The sequence below is a fragment of the Cucurbita pepo genome, chromosome LG14 (assembly GCF_002806865.2).
Source record: "Cucurbita pepo subsp. pepo cultivar mu-cu-16 chromosome LG14, ASM280686v2, whole genome shotgun sequence".
Classification (NCBI taxonomy): domain Eukaryota; kingdom Viridiplantae; phylum Streptophyta; class Magnoliopsida; order Cucurbitales; family Cucurbitaceae; genus Cucurbita; species Cucurbita pepo.
Genome location: NC_036651.1, coordinates 2,943,383 through 2,966,678, shown reverse-complemented (window position 1 = coordinate 2,966,678; position 23,296 = coordinate 2,943,383). Strand labels below are relative to the sequence as shown.

The 23,296-nt window shown below is 35.7% G+C and overlaps 5 protein-coding genes and 1 long non-coding RNA gene across 11 annotated transcripts; 4 read left to right on the top strand and 2 right to left on the bottom strand.

Moving 5' to 3' along the window:
* Positions 1-37: 37 nt before the first annotated feature.
* LOC111810233 lies at positions 38-3,550 on the top strand. Of its 2 annotated transcripts, XM_023696880.1 has the most exons (7): positions 38-168; positions 437-497; positions 562-2,360; positions 2,436-2,587; positions 2,669-2,729; positions 2,818-3,041; positions 3,135-3,550. In XM_023696880.1, the coding sequence occupies exons 3-7, from the start codon at positions 594-596 to the stop codon at positions 3,205-3,207; spliced, it is 2,277 nt and encodes a 758-aa protein (XP_023552648.1). In that variant the 5' UTR covers positions 38-168; positions 437-497; positions 562-593; the 3' UTR covers positions 3,208-3,550. The 2 variants fall into 2 exon arrangements, with proteins under 2 accessions (XP_023552648.1, XP_023552647.1); XM_023696879.1 differs by having other exon boundaries at positions 437-2,321; positions 2,397-2,587.
* A 774-nt stretch (positions 3,551-4,324) lies between these two features.
* Positions 4,325-7,430, top strand: LOC111809770 (high mobility group B protein 6-like). The gene is made up of 8 exons (XM_023696194.1): positions 4,325-4,800; positions 4,952-5,074; positions 5,167-5,438; positions 5,518-5,689; positions 5,770-5,940; positions 6,036-6,133; positions 6,222-6,306; positions 7,077-7,430. The coding sequence occupies exons 1-8, from the start codon at positions 4,378-4,380 to the stop codon at positions 7,188-7,190; spliced, it is 1,458 nt and encodes a 485-aa protein (XP_023551962.1). The 5' UTR covers positions 4,325-4,377; the 3' UTR covers positions 7,191-7,430.
* Positions 7,431-7,963: 533 nt separating this feature from the next.
* Positions 7,964-13,044, top strand: LOC111809769 (probable GABA transporter 2). The gene is made up of 8 exons (XM_023696193.1): positions 7,964-8,158; positions 8,537-8,767; positions 9,186-9,283; positions 10,402-10,422; positions 11,015-11,180; positions 11,272-11,402; positions 12,312-12,548; positions 12,625-13,044. The coding sequence occupies exons 1-8, from the start codon at positions 8,086-8,088 to the stop codon at positions 13,012-13,014; spliced, it is 1,347 nt and encodes a 448-aa protein (XP_023551961.1). The 5' UTR covers positions 7,964-8,085; the 3' UTR covers positions 13,015-13,044.
* A 2,970-nt stretch (positions 13,045-16,014) lies between these two features.
* LOC111809639 (probable WRKY transcription factor 41) lies at positions 16,015-17,921 on the bottom strand. Its single transcript, XM_023696013.1, has 3 exons — positions 17,501-17,921; positions 17,248-17,376; positions 16,015-16,953 (listed from the first exon to the last, which is right to left on the bottom strand). Exons 1-3 carry the CDS (start codon positions 17,821-17,823, stop codon positions 16,344-16,346), a joined length of 1,062 nt encoding a protein of 353 aa, XP_023551781.1. The 5' UTR covers positions 17,824-17,921; the 3' UTR covers positions 16,015-16,343.
* Positions 16,587-19,307, top strand: LOC111809640. 5 transcript variants are annotated; one of them, XR_002817274.1, is made up of 6 exons: positions 16,587-16,677; positions 16,755-16,974; positions 17,223-17,627; positions 17,724-17,755; positions 17,934-18,479; positions 18,947-19,307. It is a non-coding gene; the product is annotated as an uncharacterized LOC111809640 (long non-coding RNA). The 5 variants fall into 5 exon arrangements; XR_002817273.1 differs by having other exon boundaries at positions 16,755-17,627; positions 17,934-18,019; positions 18,186-18,479; XR_002817271.1 differs by having other exon boundaries at positions 16,755-17,627; positions 18,947-19,030; positions 19,161-19,307.
* A 2,490-nt stretch (positions 19,308-21,797) lies between these two features.
* LOC111810729 (subtilisin-like protease SBT2.5) lies at positions 21,798-22,414 on the bottom strand. Its single transcript, XM_023697488.1, has 3 exons — positions 22,292-22,414; positions 22,076-22,223; positions 21,798-22,002 (listed from the first exon to the last, which is right to left on the bottom strand). The coding sequence occupies exons 1-3, from the start codon at positions 22,393-22,395 to the stop codon at positions 21,913-21,915; spliced, it is 342 nt and encodes a 113-aa protein (XP_023553256.1). The 5' UTR covers positions 22,396-22,414; the 3' UTR covers positions 21,798-21,912.
* Between the last annotated feature and the right edge of the window lie 882 nt (positions 22,415-23,296).

The window sequence follows — 23,296 nt, the reverse complement described above, 5'->3', positions numbered from 1 at the left end:
TCCTAGTGATCGACCTTCGAGTTCTAATGNATAGTCCAAGTTGAGTGATTCGAGATAACCGTGTCGGCATCTTGAAGGTCAAGTTGTCAATAATCTTCCCTCCGTTGCAATCTTCTCGTAATTACAAATTCCAAGTGATCGGTTGAATTCGATTGCTTGTCTCATTAGGTAAAACTCCCTCTGTTTTTCTTCCAATCTACGAGGAAATTGAATGGAATCTTCTATTTCTTTGTATTGAAACTTGTCATGGATTTGTGATTTTGGTCGATTTGTTCTTCAATTAGGTTAAAAATGCCCTGATATGTTTCTTTATGGATTGAAAGGGTTTTGATCGATTTGGGGTTTAGGGATTGTTTGATTGCTTGTTTTCTTTGCTGCGTTTGAAGAGTTTCTAATTTTGATCTTCTTTTGCGTTCTGTATTATGCTGATGAGCAGATAATTCGAGTTCTTCGTTGTCCCAGATGCGAGAATCTCTTGCTTGTTCTGTTCTTAGATGTCTGAATCTGCTTTAATCCTATTATTCTCTCTTGGTTAGCTGCTGAGAAATTAATTTTAGGGTTTTTTTTCTGAGTCTAAGTGGTACTGTCCAAGCATGGAACCATCTGTAAAAGAGAGGGTCTTAAGGTCTAGAAGGACTGTCTTTAGCAGTAGTTCAATTAGAACAAATGATAGAGAGGATATAGATGATTATGAGAGGAGAATTGGGAAGGACACCAAGGGGGTTTGGTCTATGCAGAGTTTTGGTGATAAAGAAGTTGGTTTAGTTGAAGAAACACAACGTATCGAGAATTGGATTCGACGAAATAATATTGAACATGACATGGATATTTATGTTAATCCTATTGGAGCAGCGAGAACCCGAGCGACTTTTGAGCATCAAAGAGTTGAAAGAGATGCATTCACAGGGTATTCTGGAAATTCTATGGCTATTGCTGATAGAATAGGTGTTCCGAATTTCCATTATCCTAGTGATCGACCTTCGAGTTCTAACGTGGATCGGCTCTATGGTCATCCGGAGTCTAATCAGGACTATGAACGTCCTTTAGATGGTTTAGACCCGAATCGAGCTGAACTACTTAGAAGGTTGGATGAGTTGAAAGACCAAATTATTAAGTCTTGTGATGTGGGAGATAGACCAAAAGTTGTTGAGAGAGCTGCAGTCGATCCGTACTATGGTCGAGCTACTTATAATGTCCCGATGCAATCTTCGACAAGAAGCCCGCCGCACATCTATGAGCCTCATTACGTGGATCGGGGCAATGGAACCTTTCCAGCAACGGGTCAACATCAGAGAAATGGTGAGGAGTTTTTGCATCCTCCAAGGCATGTTGTGAAAGATATACCATTGTATGAGGATCGGTTTCAGGAGCAAATGAAAAGAAAGACAAACTATCCTCCACGGCTTCCTCACGAACACTATCCAGAAAGCTTCATGGATTTGAGAGCGCCAAACTCTCCTATAAGCAATGCAAGCAATCCAAAAGAGTCAATCAAATCTAGCACGTATTGTAACGAGAATCCTGTAACAGTTGGACTCACGGCTTCCAATCTACAGCGTGCTGGTCGGTTTCCATCTCAAGATGCACTTCCACACTCGAGACAACTTAGTGAGCTTGATTCAGAGATTGATGGTTTCAGTCCGGTTCGTCCAAGAACATCTGTAGTTTTGCGAAGAAATGGAAAATCTCGTGATGCCATCGCTGGTGGTGCTCCATTCATTGTGTGCAATAGTTGCTTGGAATTACTAAAACTTCCCAGAAAACTTTACAAGTTGGAGATGGATTGGCAGAAACTACAGTGTGGTGCTTGTTCGGTTGTCATTATCGTAAAAGTCGAAAACAGAAGGCTTGTCGTTAGCGTTCCAGCTGAAGTCAAGCCCAAAGAAGTTTCTCCTGACGATGGTTCCCCCAAAAGAGTTGTCAATGCTACCAGCTCTCTAGAAAGCTCTGATAATTCTAGTCACAAATCGATCGGTACCGACCACAACAAGCCCTCAGACGGTCGAGATTCAAATCTTGGTGAAACTATAACGCAGGAGCTAACTTCATCTCTCATTTCTTCCAAGGAAAAAGAGACCCCAGCTATAACTTGTGATCCCCTGCCTACAAAAGATGCACCATCTTTAACAAATTCTGACAACCCTTCTTATGATGAACCTAGCAAATACAGAGAGGAAATTGAAAATAATCAGGATACTGCGATAAACGATGTCACTGGACCAAGTGAGTTGGACGTCTCGTTTGAAGATTATTCGAACATTCATATTTCTCAAGATTCTATGGAAATAAGCAAAGAAGAAGAAGAAGAAAATCAAAGCAAGATCAAAAGCAATGAGGAATCTGAAACCTTTTTTGTGGATCTCAGCANAGAAGAAGAAGAAGAAAATCAAAGCAAGATCAAAAGCAATGAAGAATCTGAAACCTTTTTTGTGGATCTCAGCAAGAACAACTTAAGAGATTTTTCAAGATCAAGTGAAATTACTGATAATGGAAGGCCTACTGTTTCTGTTAATGGCCAGCCTCTACCAGCTCATGTAGTCAAAAAGGCTGAAAAGCTTGCTGGGCCCATTCTCCCAGGAGATTATTGGTATGTTTCTTTCTCAAAAGTTAAGCTTTGCTGATTAATGATTTTAAGATGAACAAAAGTTATCTTAATTGTGGTTACCAGGTATGATTATCAAGCTGGATTCTGGGGTGTAATGGGACATCCATGTCTTGGCATTATTCCTGTGAGTTCAGTTGATTTTTAGCTTCTTTCTTATGGTTTAATGGCTCGAATATGTTAATGAACGAACGTTTTCTCTGCTCGTCATGCAGCCATTTATCGACGAGTTCACATATCCAATGTCGAGGAACTGTGCTGGTGGAAACACTGGAGTTTTTGTCAATGGGAGAGAGCTTCATAAAAGGGATTTAGAGTTGCTTTCTAGCAGAGGGTTGCCTACTACTACGAATAAATTATATAGAATCGACATTTCGGGAAGAGTCGTAGATGACGATTCCGGAAAAGAGTTATATAACCTGGGAAAACTCGCCCCGACGTAAGCTCTACTGCTCATTAAAATCTCCTATTAGTTTGCTTAAACTTTCATAAACTGAACTTATTTGACCTTGAACACTCTTTGAAACAACAGCATTGCTAAGGTAAAACATGGGTTTGGCATGAAAGTACCAAGAACACTCAAAGTGACAGACACAAGCATTTAAGTTTTGGAAATCCTCCTTCAGATGCAGCACAGCAGCTTCCGTTTCGTGTAAAAGAAGCCGATTGCCAATGCAGCAATCGACCCAACCCGACTCGACGCTTGTACATTAAATCAAATCAATGGTACACACCCATACCTTGTGGAACTCGAAATTTTCTTTAGATTCTTTCTAAGTTGTGAGATTGTTTGTCTGAGTATATAAATTTGAAGTTTGTGTTAGGAGGTGATTGCATTCAGAAATGGCTCAAAACTCGGGGAAAAAAAAACATAAATGTTGGTGAGAATTTCTCATCCATGTACAAGGAGCAAGATTAATTAATAACCATGAATTCATGTTCCTACGATGTTAGAATTTTGGTAGGTTCCTTATCCTGTCTTATCTCGGATGTCTTGACTAGTTGATTTATATCAAGATTGGTAAAGGTTAGTGTAACGTTGAGTTGTTATTTTATTAACGTACTTGGGTGCATGGATATATCCTTTGAGTAATATATTGCCCATGAATTTTAGGTAACGAGAAAAATTTCTCCCACTTCATTTTCCCCGATTAAACAATGATTTTGCACTTCGTTTCGAGTAGATCCGACGGATTAATTTGTATATATTGGTCACTAAGTGACTTTCCATCTTATTTTAATTGTAAAAAAAAAAAAACTCGGATAATTATTTTTATAACAAATTTCAAAATTGAAGAGTAAAAATGAAATTTTTTAATAAGAATTTCTTCCGGATAATAATTTCTATAATTTAACCTATATATTTTTAGATAAAATTTATTTATTTAAATTTTAAGGTAAAATTAATTATATAAAAAATATATAATCATTTTCTATTCACAGAAATATTCTATATAAAATCATCGTCTTTCTTTATTATATTTATTTACAGTTTCATGTATGAAATGCTTGCTCCCTTCATTTTTCCCGAAAAATAAAGGAATTTTGGTATATATATATTATATAACCTTCATCAACCAACGGTCAAATCGGATTTCAAAACAGGTCTTCAATCTGAATAATTGATTTGAATTTTGAAAAAAAAAAAAAAAAAAAAGATCCGACCGTTGAGCTTCATCTCTCTATAAAAGGGACCCTCTTCTTTACAGAATTCTTACAATACGCCTCAAGCCCTACCCTGCTCTCTGCTCTGCTCCCGTTCCCATCTATCTCCGATGGCTTCCACTGCTGAAATTCCGAAAACAAAGAAACCCAGGAACAGCCGGAAGGCTCTGAAGGACAAAAACTCTACACCGGAGGAGCCACAATCTGAATCCTCCATGGTTACGAAAGTGACACAGCCATCGGAAGAGGAGATCGTCCTCTCTCGGAATCAATCTTCGGCTAAGAAACCGAAATCCAAAGCTGCGCCGAAGAAGCAGCCGGCGAAGCAGTCCTTCGACAAAGAGTTGCAGGAAATGCAGGACATGCTTCAACAATTGAGGCTCGATAAGGAGAAGACTGAGGAGCTTTTGAAAGCCAAAGATGAGATGCTTAAGCAGAAGGATGAAGAACTTAAGACGAGAGATATGGAGCAGGAAAAGCTCCAGATCGAATTTAAGAAGTTGCAGAAGTTGAAGGAGTTCAAACCTACTATGGTTCGTTTCTTAATCTCTTGTGTCTCGTGTTTCTTTCAGATTCTTGCTTACTGAGAAGAAATGAACAAAAAATGTTAGTAAATCCGAGATGGATCGTCGGATCTCTTTAGGTTTTCGTTTCTAATTGTTGAAAATTTTTCTTCTGAATCAGAACTTCCCTATGATTCAAATTCTGAAAGACAAGGAACAAGAGAAGAAAGAGAAGAAGAAGTGCGCGGAAAAGAAGAGGCCATCTCCACCTTACATCTTATGGTGCAAAGATCAATGGAACGAGGTAGATTATACTGCTGATAATTCATGGTTATGATACCTGTTAACTGTTAAGCAATTGCTCGTGAATTTCATGTTTACGGATTTTGTCCTCAGATCAAGAAGGAGAATCCAGAGGCAGAGTTCAAGGAGATCTCGAACATTTTGGGGGCGAAGTGGAAGAATGTCACAGCAGATGAGAAGAAGCCATATGAGGAGAGGTATCAGGCTGAAAAACAAGCCTATTTGCAAATCACTTCTAAAGAGAAGCGTGAAAGTGAGGCGATGAAGCTGTTAGAAGAGGAGCAGAAGCAGAAGACAGCCATGGAGCTGCTTGATCAATACCTTCAATTCAAAGGGGAAGCCGAGAAAGAGAACAAGAAGAAGAAGTAAGAGCCACATTCACTCTATCTTCACACTACCTTAATTTTCAACTGCCTTACAGATGTTTGATAAAATGCCCCTTAGGAAAGAGAAGGATCCATTGAAGCCCAAGCATCCTATGTCTGCATTCTTTCTCTTTTCAAATGAGAGGCGTGCATCCCTTCTTGCCGAAAACAAGAATGTTCTAGAGGTAGCGAAGATAACAGGTGAGGAGTGGAAGAACATGACAGAGAAACAGAGAGGTCCTTACGAAGAGGTTAGCACACTTACTAAAAACAGATTCCTTGTTCATATTTTCATCCAAGATCGGTATTAATATCTCTTGAGAATTTGCAGATGGCGAGGAAGAACAAGGAAAAGTACATGCAGGAAATGGAAATGTACAAGCAGCAAAAGGAGGAGGAAGCAGCAATCCTCAAGAAGGAAGAGGAAGAACTAATGAAGCTTCATAAACATGAAGCTCTGCTGTTGCTGAAGAAGAAAGAGAAAACCGAGACTATAATAAAGGTAGAAGAAGATGATTTTTAAATTGTTCTGTCATAATATCCCTGGATTAGCCATTGACATGAGTTTCTGGATGTGTGATGACAAACAAAAAACAGAAAACAAAAGAGGAGCGGCAGAAGAAGAAGAAGGAAGGGAAGAAGAGTGTTGATCCTAACAAGCCCAAGAAGCCTGCATCCTCTTACATCCTGTTCAGGTTGAACAAACTAAATCAACCCTTTCTAAATTGCTGCATTTCAAGAGGTTTTTATATATACTGAGCTGGTTTCTTGTATGAACCGCAGCAAAGAAGCAAGGAAAAGTGTAATGGAGGAGAGGCCAGGAGCCAACAATTCCACAGTGAATGCACTGATTTCAGTGAAATGGAAGGTTTGGACTTTAATGATTCAAATATTTTTGTTGTTTCATAAACATTTTGTTTGGAATTCTGGGTGTGCTGAGTATAATGGTCTGTTCTTCTGATTTGGTTTGGGGATGATCCAAATTTTTTTTTTGTTGTTTTTTGTTCTTCTGATTTGGATGATTCAAATCTTTTTGTTGTTTTTAAAACATTTTGGAATTCTGGGTGTGCTGAGTAATGATCTGTTCTTCTGATTTGGTTTGGGCTTTGATGATTTTGTCTTTTTGTTGTTTTTTTAAAACATCTTGGAATTCTGGGTGTGCTGAAAATGGTCTGTTCTTCTGATTTGGTTTGGACTGTAATGATTTAAATCTTTTATTGTTTTAGTTAAGAACGAGAAATAAAATTCATACCCTCTCCACGACAGGTAGAATGTTATTGACCTACACTCTTTATTTTCACTACTAAGAAAGCAAAAGTATTATTGACTCTCTTCTCAAAGACAAGTTTAGTGTTGTTGACCTTACACCGACAAGTTGGATGTGATTAACATACCCTCTCCAACTTTTAGGCTAATATTTTATTTTATGGAATATATTTAGATATTATATTTTAATATTCTTCTTTGTGATTTAATTTATAGTATATTTTATTTTATTTTCTATATTTAATTAGTTTATATTTTTTTTATGGGTAGATATTTGTTGCTAGCTTGTATCCTATTTAGAGCTTTATAATATTAAATTCTCATTCATAACCGTATTTAATGTCTGTATTTCTGATTTGGTTGGGTGAACAGGAACTAAGTGAAGGGGAGAGGAAGATGTGGAATGATAAAGCTGCAGAAGCCATGGATGCTTACAGAAAGGAATTGGAGGAATACAACAAAACTGTTGGTGAAATTAAGGCCTGATTGGTTCCTAACAATGACTTTTTTTGATTAGTTGCTGCTAATCTTGTCTTCCTCCTCTGATTAGTTTGTTATATTATTTATTTTATGCTGATGATTTCTGGAGCTCTTCCGCTCATGTAAGTTGTGTATGTTGAACACAATTTTAGTGTTTAACACTCGCACACACTCTTCCGCTGATCTTAGAAATGTATGTTTGAACACAATTCTTAGTGATAAACACTCGCACACACTATGTAGAAATTATTGTTTTAGAATATATAAGTGTTTTTATTCCTAAGATATCTAATTTATTATTAATATATTTTTAAATTTCTATGTATTTTTTAAAAAATAAAATATAAATAATCAATTCATAGTTTTCAAAAATTCATTAAAAAAAATTGTAACCATGTGCCAACGTCATCTAGAACGACCACATTTCTAGCGGGTGGATAAATAATTAGAGCTTTTATAAAAAAATAAGTTGTTATTTTATTAGCAAAAAAATAATTAAAACAACGAAATTATATATTTTTTTATTGCCAAAATATTTCAAAACTAAAAAATTTGTTAAAACTGTGGTTTCTAATATTTAGAATTCAAGTTAGGATCTGTTATGTTATATTTTTTTAAAGATACATAAATAATTTAATGAAAGATTTAAGATTTTGCTTTGTTGATTAAATAATTTGTGAATAAAATAATTTAGTTGCTGCCATTGTTATCAACCCAAAACAATAATATTAAATAAATAAATAGATATTTTAAAAGCAAACAAGGCACATCGTTATTACGAAATTGTTTGACTTAATTCCATCTTTAAATATCATTCGCCGGAACTTCTCAATATCAGTTTCGCCTCCCTCTCCGTACCGGCCTTGGATTCCACCACCGCCCGCCGACAGCGACAACTACGATGGGGATTCAGCTTCCGGTCACCGAAGACCGAATCTCCGACGCCGGAGCATCATTCGTCCTCCAATCCAAAGGTAACGCAAACAAGAAGAAGTATTAAGAAGAGAGGTTTTGCGATGTTTTGCGATCGTCTCTGTTTTAAAAAATTTCGATTCTCTGGAACAATCGAGAACAACAACGGAGTTTTATTATGAGTCGTTGATTTTTGTTTCCTTGGATTGACGAATAAACAANAGCTTCCGGTCACGGATGACCGAATCTCCGACGCCGGAGCATCATTCGTCCTCCAATCCAAAGGTAACGCATAGAAGAAGAAGAAGAAGTAGAATAATATTAAGAAGAGAGGTTTTGCGATGTTTTGCGATCGTCTCTGTTTTCTTCAAAATTTCGATTCTCTGGAACAATCGAGAACAACAACGGAGTTTTTATTATGAGTCGTTGATTGTCAACAGGGGAATGGTGGCATGCGGGATTCCATTTGACGACGGCGATTGTCGGACCGACGATTCTAACGCTGCCGTACGCGTTCAGAGGATTAGGTTGGGGATTAGGGTTTTTCTGCTTGACGATTATGGCAGTTGTGACTTTCTACTCGTATTTCCTCATGTCGAAGGTTCTCGATCACTGCGAGAAGGCCGGTCGCCGTCACATCCGATTCCGGGAACTCGCCGCCGACGTATTAGGTATCATTTTTAAGAATATCCCTTTCAATTTTCTGCCTCGAAATTCTCTGTTCTAAAAAACGCAAAAAACTTCAAAACTCGTAATAATTTGTTTTTATACCATTTACTCTTATATAATTCTCATTTTATAATTCTTTTATTTATTTATTTACATTAAAAAAAATTACTTAATAATCAAATTCTAATTTGAGCCAAATGGATCAACCATTGAGATCTTTTGGTTTTAATCCACGCGGAGATGCATAGACCCTAAGCCTTTTTTAAGCCTTGAGAGACGTATGAGTATCACAAATTTGTCAGTTTCTTATAGCGCCGCGCCCCCACAGACCAAAATTGTTCTACCATTCCTACTATTTATTGATCTCTGTCTCCCTATGAATGGGTCGTATTTTGGATCTTGATTTTGAACTTTGAACAGGATCTGGATGGATGTTTTACTTCGTAATATTCATCCAAACCGCGATCAATACTGGAGTCGGAATTGGAGCAATCTTGCTTTCCGGGCAGTGCCTTCAGGTATCTCATTCTTGCAAGCTTCGCCCACTGATTTGCAGTTCACTCTGTTGTTTAGTTACCGTTTTTATGCTGTGTGGTTGATGTATAGATACACTCAGTACGTACTGCTGCTGATATTAGTGTGAAATGTTGACCCAATAAAAGCATGTGAAAGTTTTGTTGATCTTCTTTTTCTATTCACTTTTGGGTCGTAGTCGTCCATTTATTAGGTGGGTGGTGGCTATCTTTTTCTAGTCGGCCTTTGAATTCTTTCAGACTTGTCATATTTTTTTCACACCTGTTAGTTGTTACATTTTGATTTTTAAACATTTTGAACATTTTCTTGGCTTATACACTTGTAATGGCCTAAAGCCTATTGTTAGCCGATATTGTTGTTTTTGGCTTTTTTTTTTTCGGGCTTTACTCAACACTTTTTAAAACGCGTCTGCAAGGGAAAGGTTTCACACCCGTACAGTGGGGGTTTCGTTCTCCTCCCCAACTAATGTGGGATCTCACAATCCACACCCTTATAAAAGGATGTTTCGTTCTCTCCCCAACCAATGTGGAATCTCACAATCCACCCCGTTCAGGGTCTAGCATCCTCATTCCTTTCTCCAATCGATATGGGACCACTACCAAATCCACCCCCTTCCAATCGATGTAGGACTACCACCAATTCCACCCCCTTTCGGTGCCCGGCATCTTTACTGGCACATCGCCTCGTGTCTACCCCCTTCGGAGGACAGCCTCCTAAGCTGGCACATCGCCCAATGTCTGGCTCTGATACCATTTGTAATGGCTCAAGTCCACCGCTAACGGATATTGTCCTCTTTGGGTTTTCACTTTCGGGCTTTCCCTAAAAAAAACACGTATGCTAGGGAAAGGTTTCCACACCCTTATATAAAGGATGTTTCGTTCTCCTCCCCAACCGATGTGAGATTTCACAATACGGGTCAAACTGAATTGATTGGGAGAGTTTAGGAGCTAGTTTGAACGTCTAAGACTGGATTTAATATGAACTTGAATGTGTGGACAACATGTTTGTAGGATCACTTTTCTTTTCTTGTTTTCTGCTGAAATGTGAAAGAAGAAAGGAAAGATTGATATGGTTCTTGTTTACTGTTGGGGATGACATACAGATAATATATTCAAACCTTTACCCAAATGGATCCATGAAACTGTACGAGTTCATAGCGATAGNTGGGACCACCACCAAATCCACCCCCTTCCAATCGATGTGGGACCACCACCAAATCCACCCCCTTCCAATCGATGTGGACCACCAAATCCACCCCTTCGAGGCCCAGCGTCTTTAATGGCACACCGCCTCGTGTCTACCCCTTCGGGAAACAGCCTCCTCGCTGGCACTTCGCCCAATGTCTGTCTTTGATACCATTTGTAATGGCTCAAGTCCACCGCTAGTAGATATTGTCCTCTTTCGGGTTTTCCCTCAAAAAACACGTTTGCTAGGAAAAGGTTTCCACACCCTTATATAAAGGATGTTTCGTTCTCCTCCCCAACCGATGTGAGATTTCACAATACGGGTCAAACTGAATTGATTGGGAGAGTTTAGGAGCTAGTTTGAACGTCTAAGACTGGATTTAATATGAACTTGAATGTGTGGACAACATGTTTGTAGGATCACTTTTCTTTTCTTGTTTTCTGCTGAAATGTGAAAGAAGAAAGGAAAGATTGATATGGTTCTTGTTTACTGTTGGGGATGACATACAGATAATATATTCAAACCTTTACCCAAATGGATCCATGAAACTGTACGAGTTCATAGCGATAGTAACAGGAGTGATGATCATTCTGTCTCAGCTTCCAACCTTCCACTCTCTTAGACATGTCAGTCTGGCTTCTCTGCTTCTCAGCTTGGGCTACGCCTTTCTTATTGTTGCTGCTTGTATCATTGCAGGTACTATTTATTACCATTGCTTTAATATCCCACGAGTTTTGAAATTTGATGTCCATGGTTGTTTTTTTCTTCTTCTTTTGTGTTATTGAAGCAATGAGCAAAGAAGCTCCAGAAAGGGAGTATAGCTTAGAATCATCACCAAAATCAAGGGTCTTCAGCGCCTTCACATCCATCTCCATTTTAGCAGCCATTTTTGGGAACGGAATCCTTCCTGAAATCCAAGTAAAATACTAATCAACCCAACTTCGTTTAAATAAGATTAACGATCTTAATATTCTATATAGTTATAATGATATAAATCTTCAAGTNGGAAATGGCAAATAGAGATATCATCAAAAGCCTAAACAAGAATGGAATGAAGCTAAACGGTTAGGAATCACGACTCTCCAGAATGGTATGATATTGTCCACTTTGAGCATGAGCTCTCATGGCTTTGCTTTGTTGAGCATGAGCGCTCATGGCTTTGCTTTGGGCTTCCTCAAAAAGTCTCATACCAATAGAGATAGTATTCCTCACTTATACACCCATGATCTTCCACTAAATTAACCAACGTGGGACTCACTCCCAATAATCCTCAACAATCATCCCCTCGAACAATGNAGTATGATATTGTCCACTTTGAGTGGACAATTCTCGAACAAAGCACACCATAGAGCCTCCCTTGAGGTCTATGTAGTCCTCGATCAGCCTCCCCTTAATCGAGGCTCGACTTCTTTCTTTGGAGCCCTCGAACAAAGAATGATTATGCTAGAAATCACTGAACTCGGACCTCCACNTTTCTATAAGCCTCCCCTTAATTGAGGCTCGACTCCTTTCTCTGGAGCCCTCGAACAAAGTACACCCTTTGTTCGACACTTTAGTCACTTTTGACTACACCTTCGAGGCTCACAATTCTTTGTTCAATATTTGAGGATTCCATTGACATGACTAAGTTTAGGGCATGATTCTGATACCATGTTAGAAATCACGACTCTCCATAATGGTATGATATAGTCTCATACCAATAGAGATAGTATTCCTCACTTATAAACCCATGATCTTCCACTAAATTAACGAATGTGGGACTCACTCCCAATAATCCTCAACACTGCAATGAGCATGTTCAAATCAAATCCCTATATTTGTGAACAGGCAACTCTGGCAGCTCCAGCGAGTGGGAAGATGGTGAAAGGGCTTTTGATGTGTTACAGTGTGATATTTGTAACTTTCTACGCCATTGCAGCATCTGGATATTGGGTGTTTGGAAACAGGGCAAGCTCCAATATTCTGCTGAGCCTGACGCCGGACACTGGACCTCCATTGGCTCCCTCTTGGATTCTTGGGCTCGCTGTCATCTTTGTTCTTCTTCAACTCCTCGCCATTGGACTGGTCAGTGCTCACCTCTCATAATTGCTGCTTATGTTTAACTATGAATGATACATGGATAGTGGTGGAAAACGGGCAGGTGTACTCACAAGTGGCATACGAAATAATGGAGAAGCAATCAGCTGACATGAAGAAAGGAATGTTTTCCAAAAGGAACCTTATTCCAAGGCTCATTCTTCGCTCAATATACATGATCATCTGTGGCTTTTTTGCTGCTATGCTTCCATTCTTTGGTGACATTAGTGCCGTGGTGGGTGCTATTTGCTTCATTCCTCTTGATTTCATTCTACCAATGCTTCTCTATAACATCACCCACAATCCTCCCAAATCCTCCCTCACCTATTCTATCAACCTCGCCATTATTGTCGTCTTCACTGGGGTTGGACTCTTGGGTTCGTTCTCTTCTATACGAAAGCTTGTTCTTGATGCTTCCAAGTTCAAGCTCTTCAGTAATGATGTTGTCGATTGATCTAAAAATACCTCTAAATTTTGTATCCAATTTAAAAATACTCTTAAAATTTCTAAATTTTAAAGGTAAGAATATAAAAAAAGAATGAAAAATATTTAAGGGCATACTTACCTACATGTACTTGCACATTAGAAACGGGAAAAAAATGACGAAAAAGTCGTAGAAAATGGGAAAGAAAATATCATTTAAAGGTAAAATAAATACAACTCTTTAATAATTCGATATCCAGACCTAAAAAAATAATAGCACATTCAAATCTTTTCCTTTCGTCTAGGATACTACAAAAGAAAATGAATAATGAAGGGTTATATGCTCTCGGTCTTTTTTGACTATTTTCTTTTATTCAACTTATCATTTACCATTTGTAAGTAAGTTGACTTTTTGTTCTCTAGATATCAGAAAGTTTACTTTTTGTTCCCTAGATATCGGAAAGTTGACTTTTTGTTCTAAAATATTTTCTTAGAAAAATAATAATGGGGGAAAACTCCAAATATATAAACAAAAAATTAAGACGATAATGTTGGGATTAAGATGAAGTAATTAATGTGTAAGATATGTAAGGGAAAAAATTGTATGGCTATTATGGCATGGGCGTGAACCATAATGAAAAGTGGCCTCTTCTTTAAACCATTCCCTTTCATACTATCAATGAATGCCTCACTTATCCTCCCACACCCGAGCTCCGCTCCCCCTCCTTGCGTCTCCATGCCCATGTCCAAGCCTTCCTCCAAGTTATCTCGCTCGCTTTCCAAAATACTCCGGTCGCTTTTCCGATCAAAACCTAACTCAAATAGCTCCATTTTTCTGACTCGAGATCAACCCAAAGATGGGTTTTATGTCTTCTATGAAGTCGGGTCGCTCTCGACCATCCCTGAAGTCCCCGAGGCTGACTTTGGAGCCGGTCTTTCGCCGGAGATTAGCTCTTTGGTGAAGAAGACGGCTTCCGAGAGGTTCATGCCTAACTCCCTCCGCATCTCATGTTCTTTGAATATTTGAATATCTAGATTATATTTATTAGAGATTATTTGTGCAATAATTATGTTCCTATGTACTCATTTTTTTTCCTTTTTTTTTCTTGTAATTTTTTTTTAAAATGTTTAGGGACGATAATCATGCAGCTTAAGCTTGCATAAATTTGAATATCAATGGTAGAAGTTCGTTTATAATTTTTATTATTCAAATAAGAATTAATAGCATGTTAAAATTACTATATTTTGATCACCATCCTTGAATTAAAAAACTTACTTAATTCATATTATTTAATAAATAGTTACAAGAAATTACTAATTAAAATGTGGAAATAGTAACGAACAACTTTATTAAAATTACTATTTTAAATTCACATGTCATCGTTTTCGATAATCGATGCAATATATATAGCGGTGTTTAATTTTCTTATAATTAGAGATTCAAATTTCTCTTTTAATATTGTTTTTTAAAAAATAAAAGAAAATTTCTCTCTAAAGGCCAATTTTTAAAGCTCAAACAATAATTATTAAAATATTTATGTAACATCTTTTCCCTATATAAAAATAAACGGTTTTATTATTTTTGGGAAGAAATTTTTTTAGCATATAATTATAAGAAATTTACCTCTATATCTTGAAAATATATTCACGTAAAATTAGTATTTTATTTTACTAAATTTGATAAAATTAATTTCCAACTAACCATAGAATATTAATTTTGATATTTATTAAAAGATTAGATGCTAAATTTAAAAATTTATAAGTATAAAAATAGAAATAAAATTAGAATATATGAACTCAAGATACATATAGACAAAATAATTACTACGTAAAAAAAATATTTACAAATTTTTAAAATTATCAATAATATTTTTAAACTTTTTTAAAAAAATTGAACCTTAATAGCCTAAAAATTGAAACAAAAAAATAATAATAATTTATGAAGTATATATTGATGACTCCGTTCATATATTCACAATAAGAACTTTTTAAAACTTTTGTTACATTTAAAAATTTACGGGTACGATAAAAATATTTTTATTTTTATTTTTTAATTTAAGTATATTTATACACCGTAAGAATTTTCATCTAAAATTAAAATTTTAATTTTTTTTTTAAATTCTGATATTTATTCAAACTTTTAATTTTTTTTTTCTTTTTTTTTTGTCTATTTTATTTAAACAAATTCGTGAAATTGCCCTTTTTTTCTCCTATAATATATATATATATATATATGTGTGTGTATGTATGTATGTATGTATGTATGTATGTATGTATGTATGTATGTATGTATGTATTTAGATAAATCAGCGCGCAAAACCCTGAAATAAAAGGGGTAAAGATTTTGTAGCAAGTGAAGGCGCGAACAAGAAATTGAGAGTTGAGATGGTGAAGGCTATGGTTGGCGACTTTGGACGAAGGCGCGGTCTGTTCAGCTTGGAACTATGCCGCCAACAGATTAGCCACCGATTCGGTGGCCGGAACCCTCGTCATCTTCGATTCTCCTGATCCTTCTTCCTCATCGGCGTCCTTAACTCGCACCTCAAACTTCAAGGTTTTTGAGTTTCATTTCTCTGTTTTTATTTCAGTTGAACTTCATCATCTTAGGTCGAATTAACGGTTGCTTAGAGATAAGCTTACTTTTTTGAACGGTTACTAGTCTACACTTCGAAACTCGGCGGCATTGTAAATTTTTGGAGATACATCAATTATGTTACCAATTTCCTGCCTCGATTATGTTTAGTGGAACCTTTATGTAAGCTGCGTGTTCGTCTGGCAAGAGAGAGAGAGGAAAATAAGAGAATGAGGAGTGAATTATTGGGGGTGAGGGAGTGAAATTGAGTTCATGACGGCTAAGAGGATAGAAGTGTTGGTATGAGCATCGTTGCATGCTTTGCCGGAAATTGAGTCTTATTTTACCTTCTTACAAAGTAGAATAACTAATTCAAAGCTAGTAGAGGCGAAGCCGAGGGGAACATTCAAAGCCAACAAGGAAGTAGATGTCATCTCACTCAATCTACGAATATAAATAGTAACTTTCTTAGATTATAGAAAATGCACGATACACTACAAGGATATATTTTTCAATTACTATTATTGTTATGGAGCTTCCTAATTTTAAACAAGATGTGCAATGCTTAGTCTAATATTGATGCAATCAATTGGGATCAAAACTAATAAATGAACCAAAAATCAACCTGCTAATTATATTACTAATCACCCTGCTTTGCTAACATTTTAGAAAATGAAATCTGGGTAGAGAGAACCTTCCTTTCTTCTGTCTTAGTGTATGATTGGAAGCTATATTCTGTGGGATTTGTTATTCGCCAGGATGCAATTTTATTCTCATGCCTCCGTGGTTTAGTAGAAAAATCCTGGGGAATTAAATGGGAAATTTGGGTTGATCTGCTCTGAATTAAATGGAAAATCCCAATCCAGGATAGGGGATTTGGTAGCTGAACTGTTGGCTGAGAAAATCTCATGAACATCAGGTTCTGGATGTTGTACATTATGAGCCCCTCCTACGTCGCTCCTATGGCATGGCGATGGAGTGAAGTAGTTCGAGTCAGCTGTGGTTGGGGATATAAATGGCTGAGTATAGCTTCCCAAGGTGCTGTGAGTATCGATGGCTAAATGTGAAAAGCCACCATTTACAATGTCCTTACATCCCGCAGAAGTTGAGCCGAAGCAGAAGGTAGATGCCTTGCTTTCGAGCTTTTCGATGTTCTCAATAGTTTGATTACTGAATAAGTTCTCTTGCGAAAGCTGCAGCTGATGATGGTCGTGGTCATTTTCCTTCTTTTCTTGTATTTTTGGTGAATGACATGATTGGGCTAAATAGTTTCCTTGGGAACAAGTGTGCTTTCCTCGATAGGTAATTTCAAACACAGAATGATCTTCATCTGATCTCTGCACTTGCTTTATTGCCCAACAATTCTGTGTATTGCGGAAAGTGCATCTATAGTAGCTTCTGCAAGTATACAGCAAACAGGTATTAGATTTATTGATGTGAAACAGTAATAAGATTATAAATTATAGTTCTACAATATATTTTGATATGGAAAATTGGATTCTTGTATTTTATTTGGTTTGGTTTCATGATAATTTTTTCTTTATTTCTTTTAAGTTAGCTTTAAAGAAAGTGGACTTTGACTTTGAATTTTTAGTTGCCGACATTTCCTTATGTCAAATGGTATTAGAATATATGTTAAGTGTATGGCTTGCATGTTTTTCGAGCAGGAAGAAGAAGAAGAAGTTATCTCACCTGGGAAATGTTGCACCAAGTATGTCCTTTTGGCCATATTTTCTCCAGCTATAACCATCCTCGTGGGGTCCTTCGAATCCCGTCTCGGAGTTCACTTTCACTTGTTCTGTCCATCTGGGCTGTGTCTTTCTGTAATCACAGAATCATAAAGATTTTTTTATTTGTTTCCAAGAATTAAACTTGTTTACTAACTAAGCTCATATTTGTTCTAAGGTTGACTTTGAAAAGCTAGAAAGAAAATTCTTAAATTCACCTCTTCTTTGATTCTTTTCTGGGGTCCTGAGGGTCCTTGAGGCCTTTACCAGAGTCATCACTAGAAAGACTTCCATTAACAGAAATTGGAGAGCCTGGCAAAGCAAAAGCTGCTTCTACCATTTGAGGTTGACCCATTGGTCCATTCCATTTCAGTATCGAAAGAGCCTTCTCATATGAAGATATAATTCCATGTACTAATGATCCTCTGCTTTCTTCTGCAGATGCTGAACACAACTCTGCTTTCAACTGCTTGGTAAGCTCCATCCCCTGAATTAGCTCACCAATGAGTGACTTTTGATCCCAGCTCCACCCACTTTCCATTTTCAATTCCTCTCAGTTTCATAAAACGAACTGAACCACCCTACCCTACCACTGTGCTAGTTCATGGTAGGAAGAACAAGAGCTCAGTGCATTTCAGTTTGGATTTGTAGGTAAGTCAAGAAGCAGAAGCTGGAGGAAATGGAAGACCCAAATGGTAAAGAATCAGAGACAACAAACATGGAAGTAGCCAGATGAGGTAATTTGGTTAACTGGGTATATTTGTGTTTATTTAAAACTGAACTGAGAGGAGAAGAAAAAGAAGAATGCTTTGGTTTTAAGAAGAACCGATCTTGGTTTTATACAAGTTCAAAAAGGAAGACAATTTTAGTTCATTTTTCTTCAAAGAAAATGCTGTTGAACAGTTAGAAGTTGGGGAAACTTTGACTGAGACAGCCCCCTCAGTTGCTTTCTGGTCTTTGGTCATTGGCTGAGTAGAGACTAAGATTAGTGTGGAAGTCCAAGTTCTAAAGCTGACCAAGTCCACTTCCACTTCATAATTTAACTTCCAAAAGGGTTTCTGTTTCTCTCTCTAGATCCTACGGCTGTGATTTGTTGAGAATGAAAATTTCATAATTGAGATAGTGAGACAAGTGGAAAGTCAGAGTTCAAGCTTGGAGAGTAGACTAAGAATTTTCAAACCTTTCGTCCGCGTTGTGGTTCAGTAAACAACTGCTTTTCATCTTTATTATTATTACTCTTTTTTTTTTTTTTTTAAATCTCTAAAGCTTATGATTGTGAGTGGACTGCTCTTTTCATGCTATTTTTTTTGTTCTCTTGCTGATTTTTCCTTAATCGTACTTAGATTAAATCTTAGACCTTAGTATTAGAAAAACTTGGTCAAAATTAATGATTTCTGTGTGCATATTTGTTTTACTAAATTTTGTAATTTGGTCATTCTGGTTGGGCTTGATTATTTTTATCTGATATGACATCATAATAGTAAGGTGATGTGAGGTGATGTGATGTAATTGAAATTGCTACATTAAATTTCATTGACACTCTAATGGTTTAGATACCATAGGAAGTTTACAGTCTTTGAATCAATTGGTGAATGATTTATAGGGCGAGTGTCTAAAGCCTGGGTTATCTCTCTGAATAAGCTTATTCACTGGAACTTGTATAGAGAAGGATTTCCCGCGGGACTGCCGGTAGCAAAGGCGAAAAGACGAGAGTGGTCTAAGGGCCCCTTTAAAAAGAAAGGGGAGAGGTTGACCTTTCAGACAATTTCATATTTAATTTTTAGTTAGTATCTTTTTGGTTAATCACATATTTAATTTATGTGTCGGGTTCTTTATCTTATGCATTCTTGACACGAGGGATGAAATTCTTATTCTCAGGTAAATTGACTTGTTGATCTGGTACGTTAGATCAAAGTTTGAAGTCTTTGAGTGTTTTAAAGGTATTTTCATCGTGTGTTAAAGTCTTTAAGCATTTAAAGGAAATTTTGGAATTTAAAGACCTAGTCTTTAAGCATTTAAAGGAAATTTTGGTCTTTTAAAGACTTTAGGTCTTTAAATTTTATAATATTCAAATCGCTTTCCTTTCAAAAAGTCTTCAGCCTTTTGATCTTTGTAAGTCTTCACAATGCTTTTAAACGTGTTTGTGTGAGCTTTAGGTTCTATTATTTGGATTTGGGACACTGAACTCGAATTCAAATATTATGACTCATTTGACTAAGCTAGGCTTATTTGATTATATGGTCATGGTGAACATTATAAAAGCTTCAATTTGTAATTAATTTAAATTTAATATTTTTTTAATTTCTTCAGACACTTGCGATGATTCCTAACTATCTTATTGTCTTTTCATTGTTGTTCACCCACCAACCAAATTCCAACATTGAAATGATAAAAAATTGTCACTTTATTTAAATTTTAAAAAATAACTCTTCATAGTAGAGATTAAAGTTAATTAGTCGTTTAGTCGTTGCAACGCTTATATAAGTTTAGGTAAACTTGTCAAGCTTCTTGGTCGTTGAGTTATGCCTCAAACACCTTAACATTCTTTTAATAGTAGAAACTTCGAAAAAATGTCTTAAATTTTCTTTGTTGTATCATTCAATTTAATTGTACTAATTCACCAATTATTTTTAAAAAAATAATAATAAAATATTGATAAACTCATTAATTTTAATAAAAGAAAATAATAATTTTCATTGCATTATTTTGTTAAAATTCATAAAGTTTCATAAATAAAAAATTTATCTCTAATATCATTGTTTTAACATTTCTCAATTTCAAATTATAAATATGTTTCGTAGTTCATTAAACGGATAAGAAATTTTTTTATAACGATAATTGGAGTGGAAAATCATTCGAGGGTTAAAATTGTAATACTAATCCACTCTTGAAGTGTAACGTAACAAAATAAATTGGTAATTTTGGAGATCCAAATTGATTTTTTTCCCCTAAAACGTTATTTATTAAAAAGTGTAATAAGCTTAAATTGTAATATAAAATTTACTTTAAAAATTATAATATAAATCTCATAAGGTTAGGTAAAGTATCAAATAAAAGAGAGTAAAATGGAGTGTGCATAAAAAGTGGTCAAAATAGAAAATTATTTATTTAATAATCGGCCTTAAGGCCACGTGTAAAGGGCCGAACAAAGTCAACGGCCTATTAAGAGTTAAAAATTTATGGACCATAAAAGAAGCCCATAAATGTAGTGAACGACCCATTAAGGATTCAAAACTTATGGACCATAAGAGAAGCCCATAAATCTAATAGCCGAGCAAAGTGAACGGCCCATTAAGAGTTCAAAAATTCTAGACCATAAGAGAAGCCCATAAATCTAGTGGCCGAGAAAAGTGAACGGCCCATTAAGAGCAAAACTTATGGACCATAATAGAAGCCCATAAATGAAGTGACCGGCCCATTAAGAGTTCAAAAATTATGGACCATAATAGAAGCCCATAAATGAAGTGACCGGCCCATTAAGAGAAAATTATGGACCATAAGAGAAGCCCATAAATCTAATGAAACAAATTAGCTAGTATTTTCTTTTAGCCGAGTTTAATAGTGATGAAAAGACGAAGATACCCCTTTAAGAACATTTTAGTGGGGGTTGAGGCAAAGGTTATGCTGCAAGAAAATTGTAACCTTTTATTTCCATTGTTTTATTCATATATAAAACTTAATATAAAAAGATAAAAAATCATATGATATTTATATAATTTTTTTTAAAAAAAATTTACTCATTATTAATTTTTTTTTTTTAATAAAATTATATAAATATCATATGATTTTTTTTCTTTTCATATATATATTCTAAATAAACATTTTGATCCTCTTGTTAACGTATTTGAAAGGTCAAGAGTAATAAATAGTACCGAACATAATAAAATTACTATTAAGTATGAAACAAAATGAACATATAAAACGCTCTAAACAATACACTCAATCCAATCTTATTCATAGAGTATCTCATAATTTGTTTATATATTCAATAATAAGTTAAGTTATGTTCTTGTAGATCCAAAAGAACACGAATAAGATTTGAAATGCTCTGTCCTTTTTTAAGCTATTCCTATCCGACTTCCCCTCAAGATTTTTAAAACGTATTTGTTAAAAAGAGGTTTTCATACCCTTTTAAGGAAGGTTTCGTTCTCCTCCCAACAGACGTGGGATCTGACAATTCACTCTCCTTCAGAGTCCAACGTTCTCATAGACACTCGTTCCCCTCTCCAATCGATGTAGTATCTCACAATCCATCTTACTTGAGGGTCTAACGTCCTCACTAACACTCTTTCCCTAATAAATGATATGAAAATAAAATTGATGGGGGTGATGAAAAGCTACTCAAAAACCTTACTCTGAGGGCCAATACACATTTGTTTTCCATGCATGTGATGAACAGAAGTGGACATGACCCACAAACGCCAGACCTTTTTTTATTCTTTTACTCTTCCTTGGATTTTTCTTCAAAAATATATCATCTGTATAAGCTTTGATTTAATACACTAATCCAACAAAAACATAACCCATTAAAACTATATAATAAATTTAATTATTTGATTAATGCATTCCCAACACAACATTAACTCAACTCAAACATACAATATTCAATTTAGAAAATTACTTAATTCCCTTAACTTGCTGTTGCATTAATCGGCGGCGCCGCCTGATCTTGATTCTTCTCCACCACCCTCACTCCCTCCGCAGATCTAAGCACATCCGCCTGCACAAACCAAACCACTTATCATAAAAAACCATTCTCGAAACTAATAGCTATCAAACGAGACCTTCAATACCTGTTCTTCGGTGATTTCGACCGAGAACCCGTCGACGATGAGGAAAGACGAAACCTTTCTGTAAGTTCCAGGCTCCAGACACCTCCCCAGAACCCCATCATGCTTTCTACTCAGATACTCATCAAGCTCATGAGCCCCTTCCCCAGATCTTCAAACCAAAAAACAAAACAATCAGTTTCAAATTCAAACAACAAAACATTATTCATTCATACCCACCGATCAGCTCGTAGACGTTCATATTCAGGATCGTAGTTCATGAAAACAAAGTAACACGCGCCACCGCCTCCGCCTCCGCCGCCGTCGTATCTGTTCTCCTGCATTGTGGCTTTCTTCTGGGTTTCCGGCGAAGATAGGGAAAATATGAAGCTATTTATGCATGAACCGAATCATAATTTAGTTTTCCAAATAATTAATTTTTTTCTTTTCAATTTAAAATATATATTTCTTTACAAATAATAATAATAATAATAATAATGCTTATTTAACTAGGAAGGCATCGAGCTCATAAAAATTTAAAATGATTAAAAAAATTAAAAAAATGTTTGAAATTTTGTAAAGGGTTTCTAGGGTTTCGTGTGTTCATGAATTTGGAATCTCTTAAGCCAAATGGATTAATTTTTTAATTTTTTTAAGATGAAGGGTCAACCCTAATTAACCATTAATTAATTAAATTTGAAATAAAAACCCCACATTTTTCAAGATTTGGAATATTTTGATCTCTACGTTGGTTATTGCTATAATTTTAAGTATGGATATATTTTTCTTATTTTATAAATACTAGAGAACTAAAAATAATAATTATAAAATATAGTTGTAATTATTAAAAATTTAAAATCAAGTGATTATCGAATAAAATAATAATTATTAAATTTAAAATTCATATTTTATATATGGTATTTTTCATAAATTTATGTAACATTATTTGAAATTCGTATTTATTTCATGGATAGAAAAGAACGTAACATGTAATAGTAAATGTAATAAAAATGTAGAAACACAAAAAGATTAAGAATTAAAATTATATATTTATATACTTAAAATGTAAATAATATTATTTTTAGAATGAAAAAAGAATTGTGAAAATATGTGTAAGAAAGAGGATGGAAACCAGGCTGTGTGTCAGAGCAGATTTCTGCCACAGTGAATGTGGTCACCTGCATTAGAAACCTCCACGTGTCAATAAGAGAAGGGGACAAAGGTGGGGGACCCTGGAAATTAACA

Bases quoted from the DNA above. Each gene is read 5' to 3' on its own strand.
- LOC111810233 (XM_023696880.1), top strand. From the start codon at position 594: ATGGAACCATCTGTAAAAGAGAGGGTCTTAAGGTCTAGAAGGACTGTC. The intron at 2,588-2,668 runs GTATGTTTCTTT...TGTGGTTACCAG, and splicing joins ATTCTCCCAGGAGATTATTG to GTATGATTATCAAGCTGGAT. The intron at 3,042-3,134 runs GTAAGCTCTACT...TTGAAACAACAG, and splicing joins CTGGGAAAACTCGCCCCGAC to CATTGCTAAGGTAAAACATG.
- LOC111809770 (XM_023696194.1), top strand. From the start codon at position 4,378: ATGGCTTCCACTGCTGAAATTCCGAAAACAAAGAAACCCAGGAACAGC. The intron at 4,801-4,951 runs GTTCGTTTCTTA...CTTCTGAATCAG, and splicing joins AGGAGTTCAAACCTACTATG to AACTTCCCTATGATTCAAAT. The intron at 6,307-7,076 runs GTTTGGACTTTA...TTGGGTGAACAG, and splicing joins TGATTTCAGTGAAATGGAAG to GAACTAAGTGAAGGGGAGAG.
- LOC111809769 (XM_023696193.1), top strand. From the start codon at position 8,086: ATGGGGATTCAGCTTCCGGTCACCGAAGACCGAATCTCCGACGCCGGA. The intron at 8,768-9,185 runs GTATCATTTTTA...AACTTTGAACAG, and splicing joins ACTCGCCGCCGACGTATTAG to GATCTGGATGGATGTTTTAC. The intron at 12,549-12,624 runs GTCAGTGCTCAC...GAAAACGGGCAG, and splicing joins AACTCCTCGCCATTGGACTG to GTGTACTCACAAGTGGCATA.
- LOC111809639 (XM_023696013.1), bottom strand. From the start codon at position 17,823: ATGGAAAGTGGGTGGAGCTGGGATCAAAAGTCACTCATTGGTGAGCTA. The intron at 17,377-17,500 runs GTGAATTTAAGA...CTGTGATTACAG, and splicing joins AGAAAAGAATCAAAGAAGAG to AAAGACACAGCCCAGATGGA. The intron at 16,954-17,247 runs GTGAGATAACTT...GTATACTTGCAG, and splicing joins CTTGGTGCAACATTTCCCAG to AAGCTACTATAGATGCACTT.
- LOC111810729 (XM_023697488.1), bottom strand. From the start codon at position 22,395: ATGCAGGAGAACAGATACGACGGCGGCGGAGGCGGAGGCGGTGGCGCG. The intron at 22,224-22,291 runs GTGGGTATGAAT...TTTGGTTTGAAG, and splicing joins GAACGTCTACGAGCTGATCG to ATCTGGGGAAGGGGCTCATG. The intron at 22,003-22,075 runs GTATTGAAGGTC...TGGTTTGTGCAG, and splicing joins TCGAAATCACCGAAGAACAG to GCGGATGTGCTTAGATCTGC.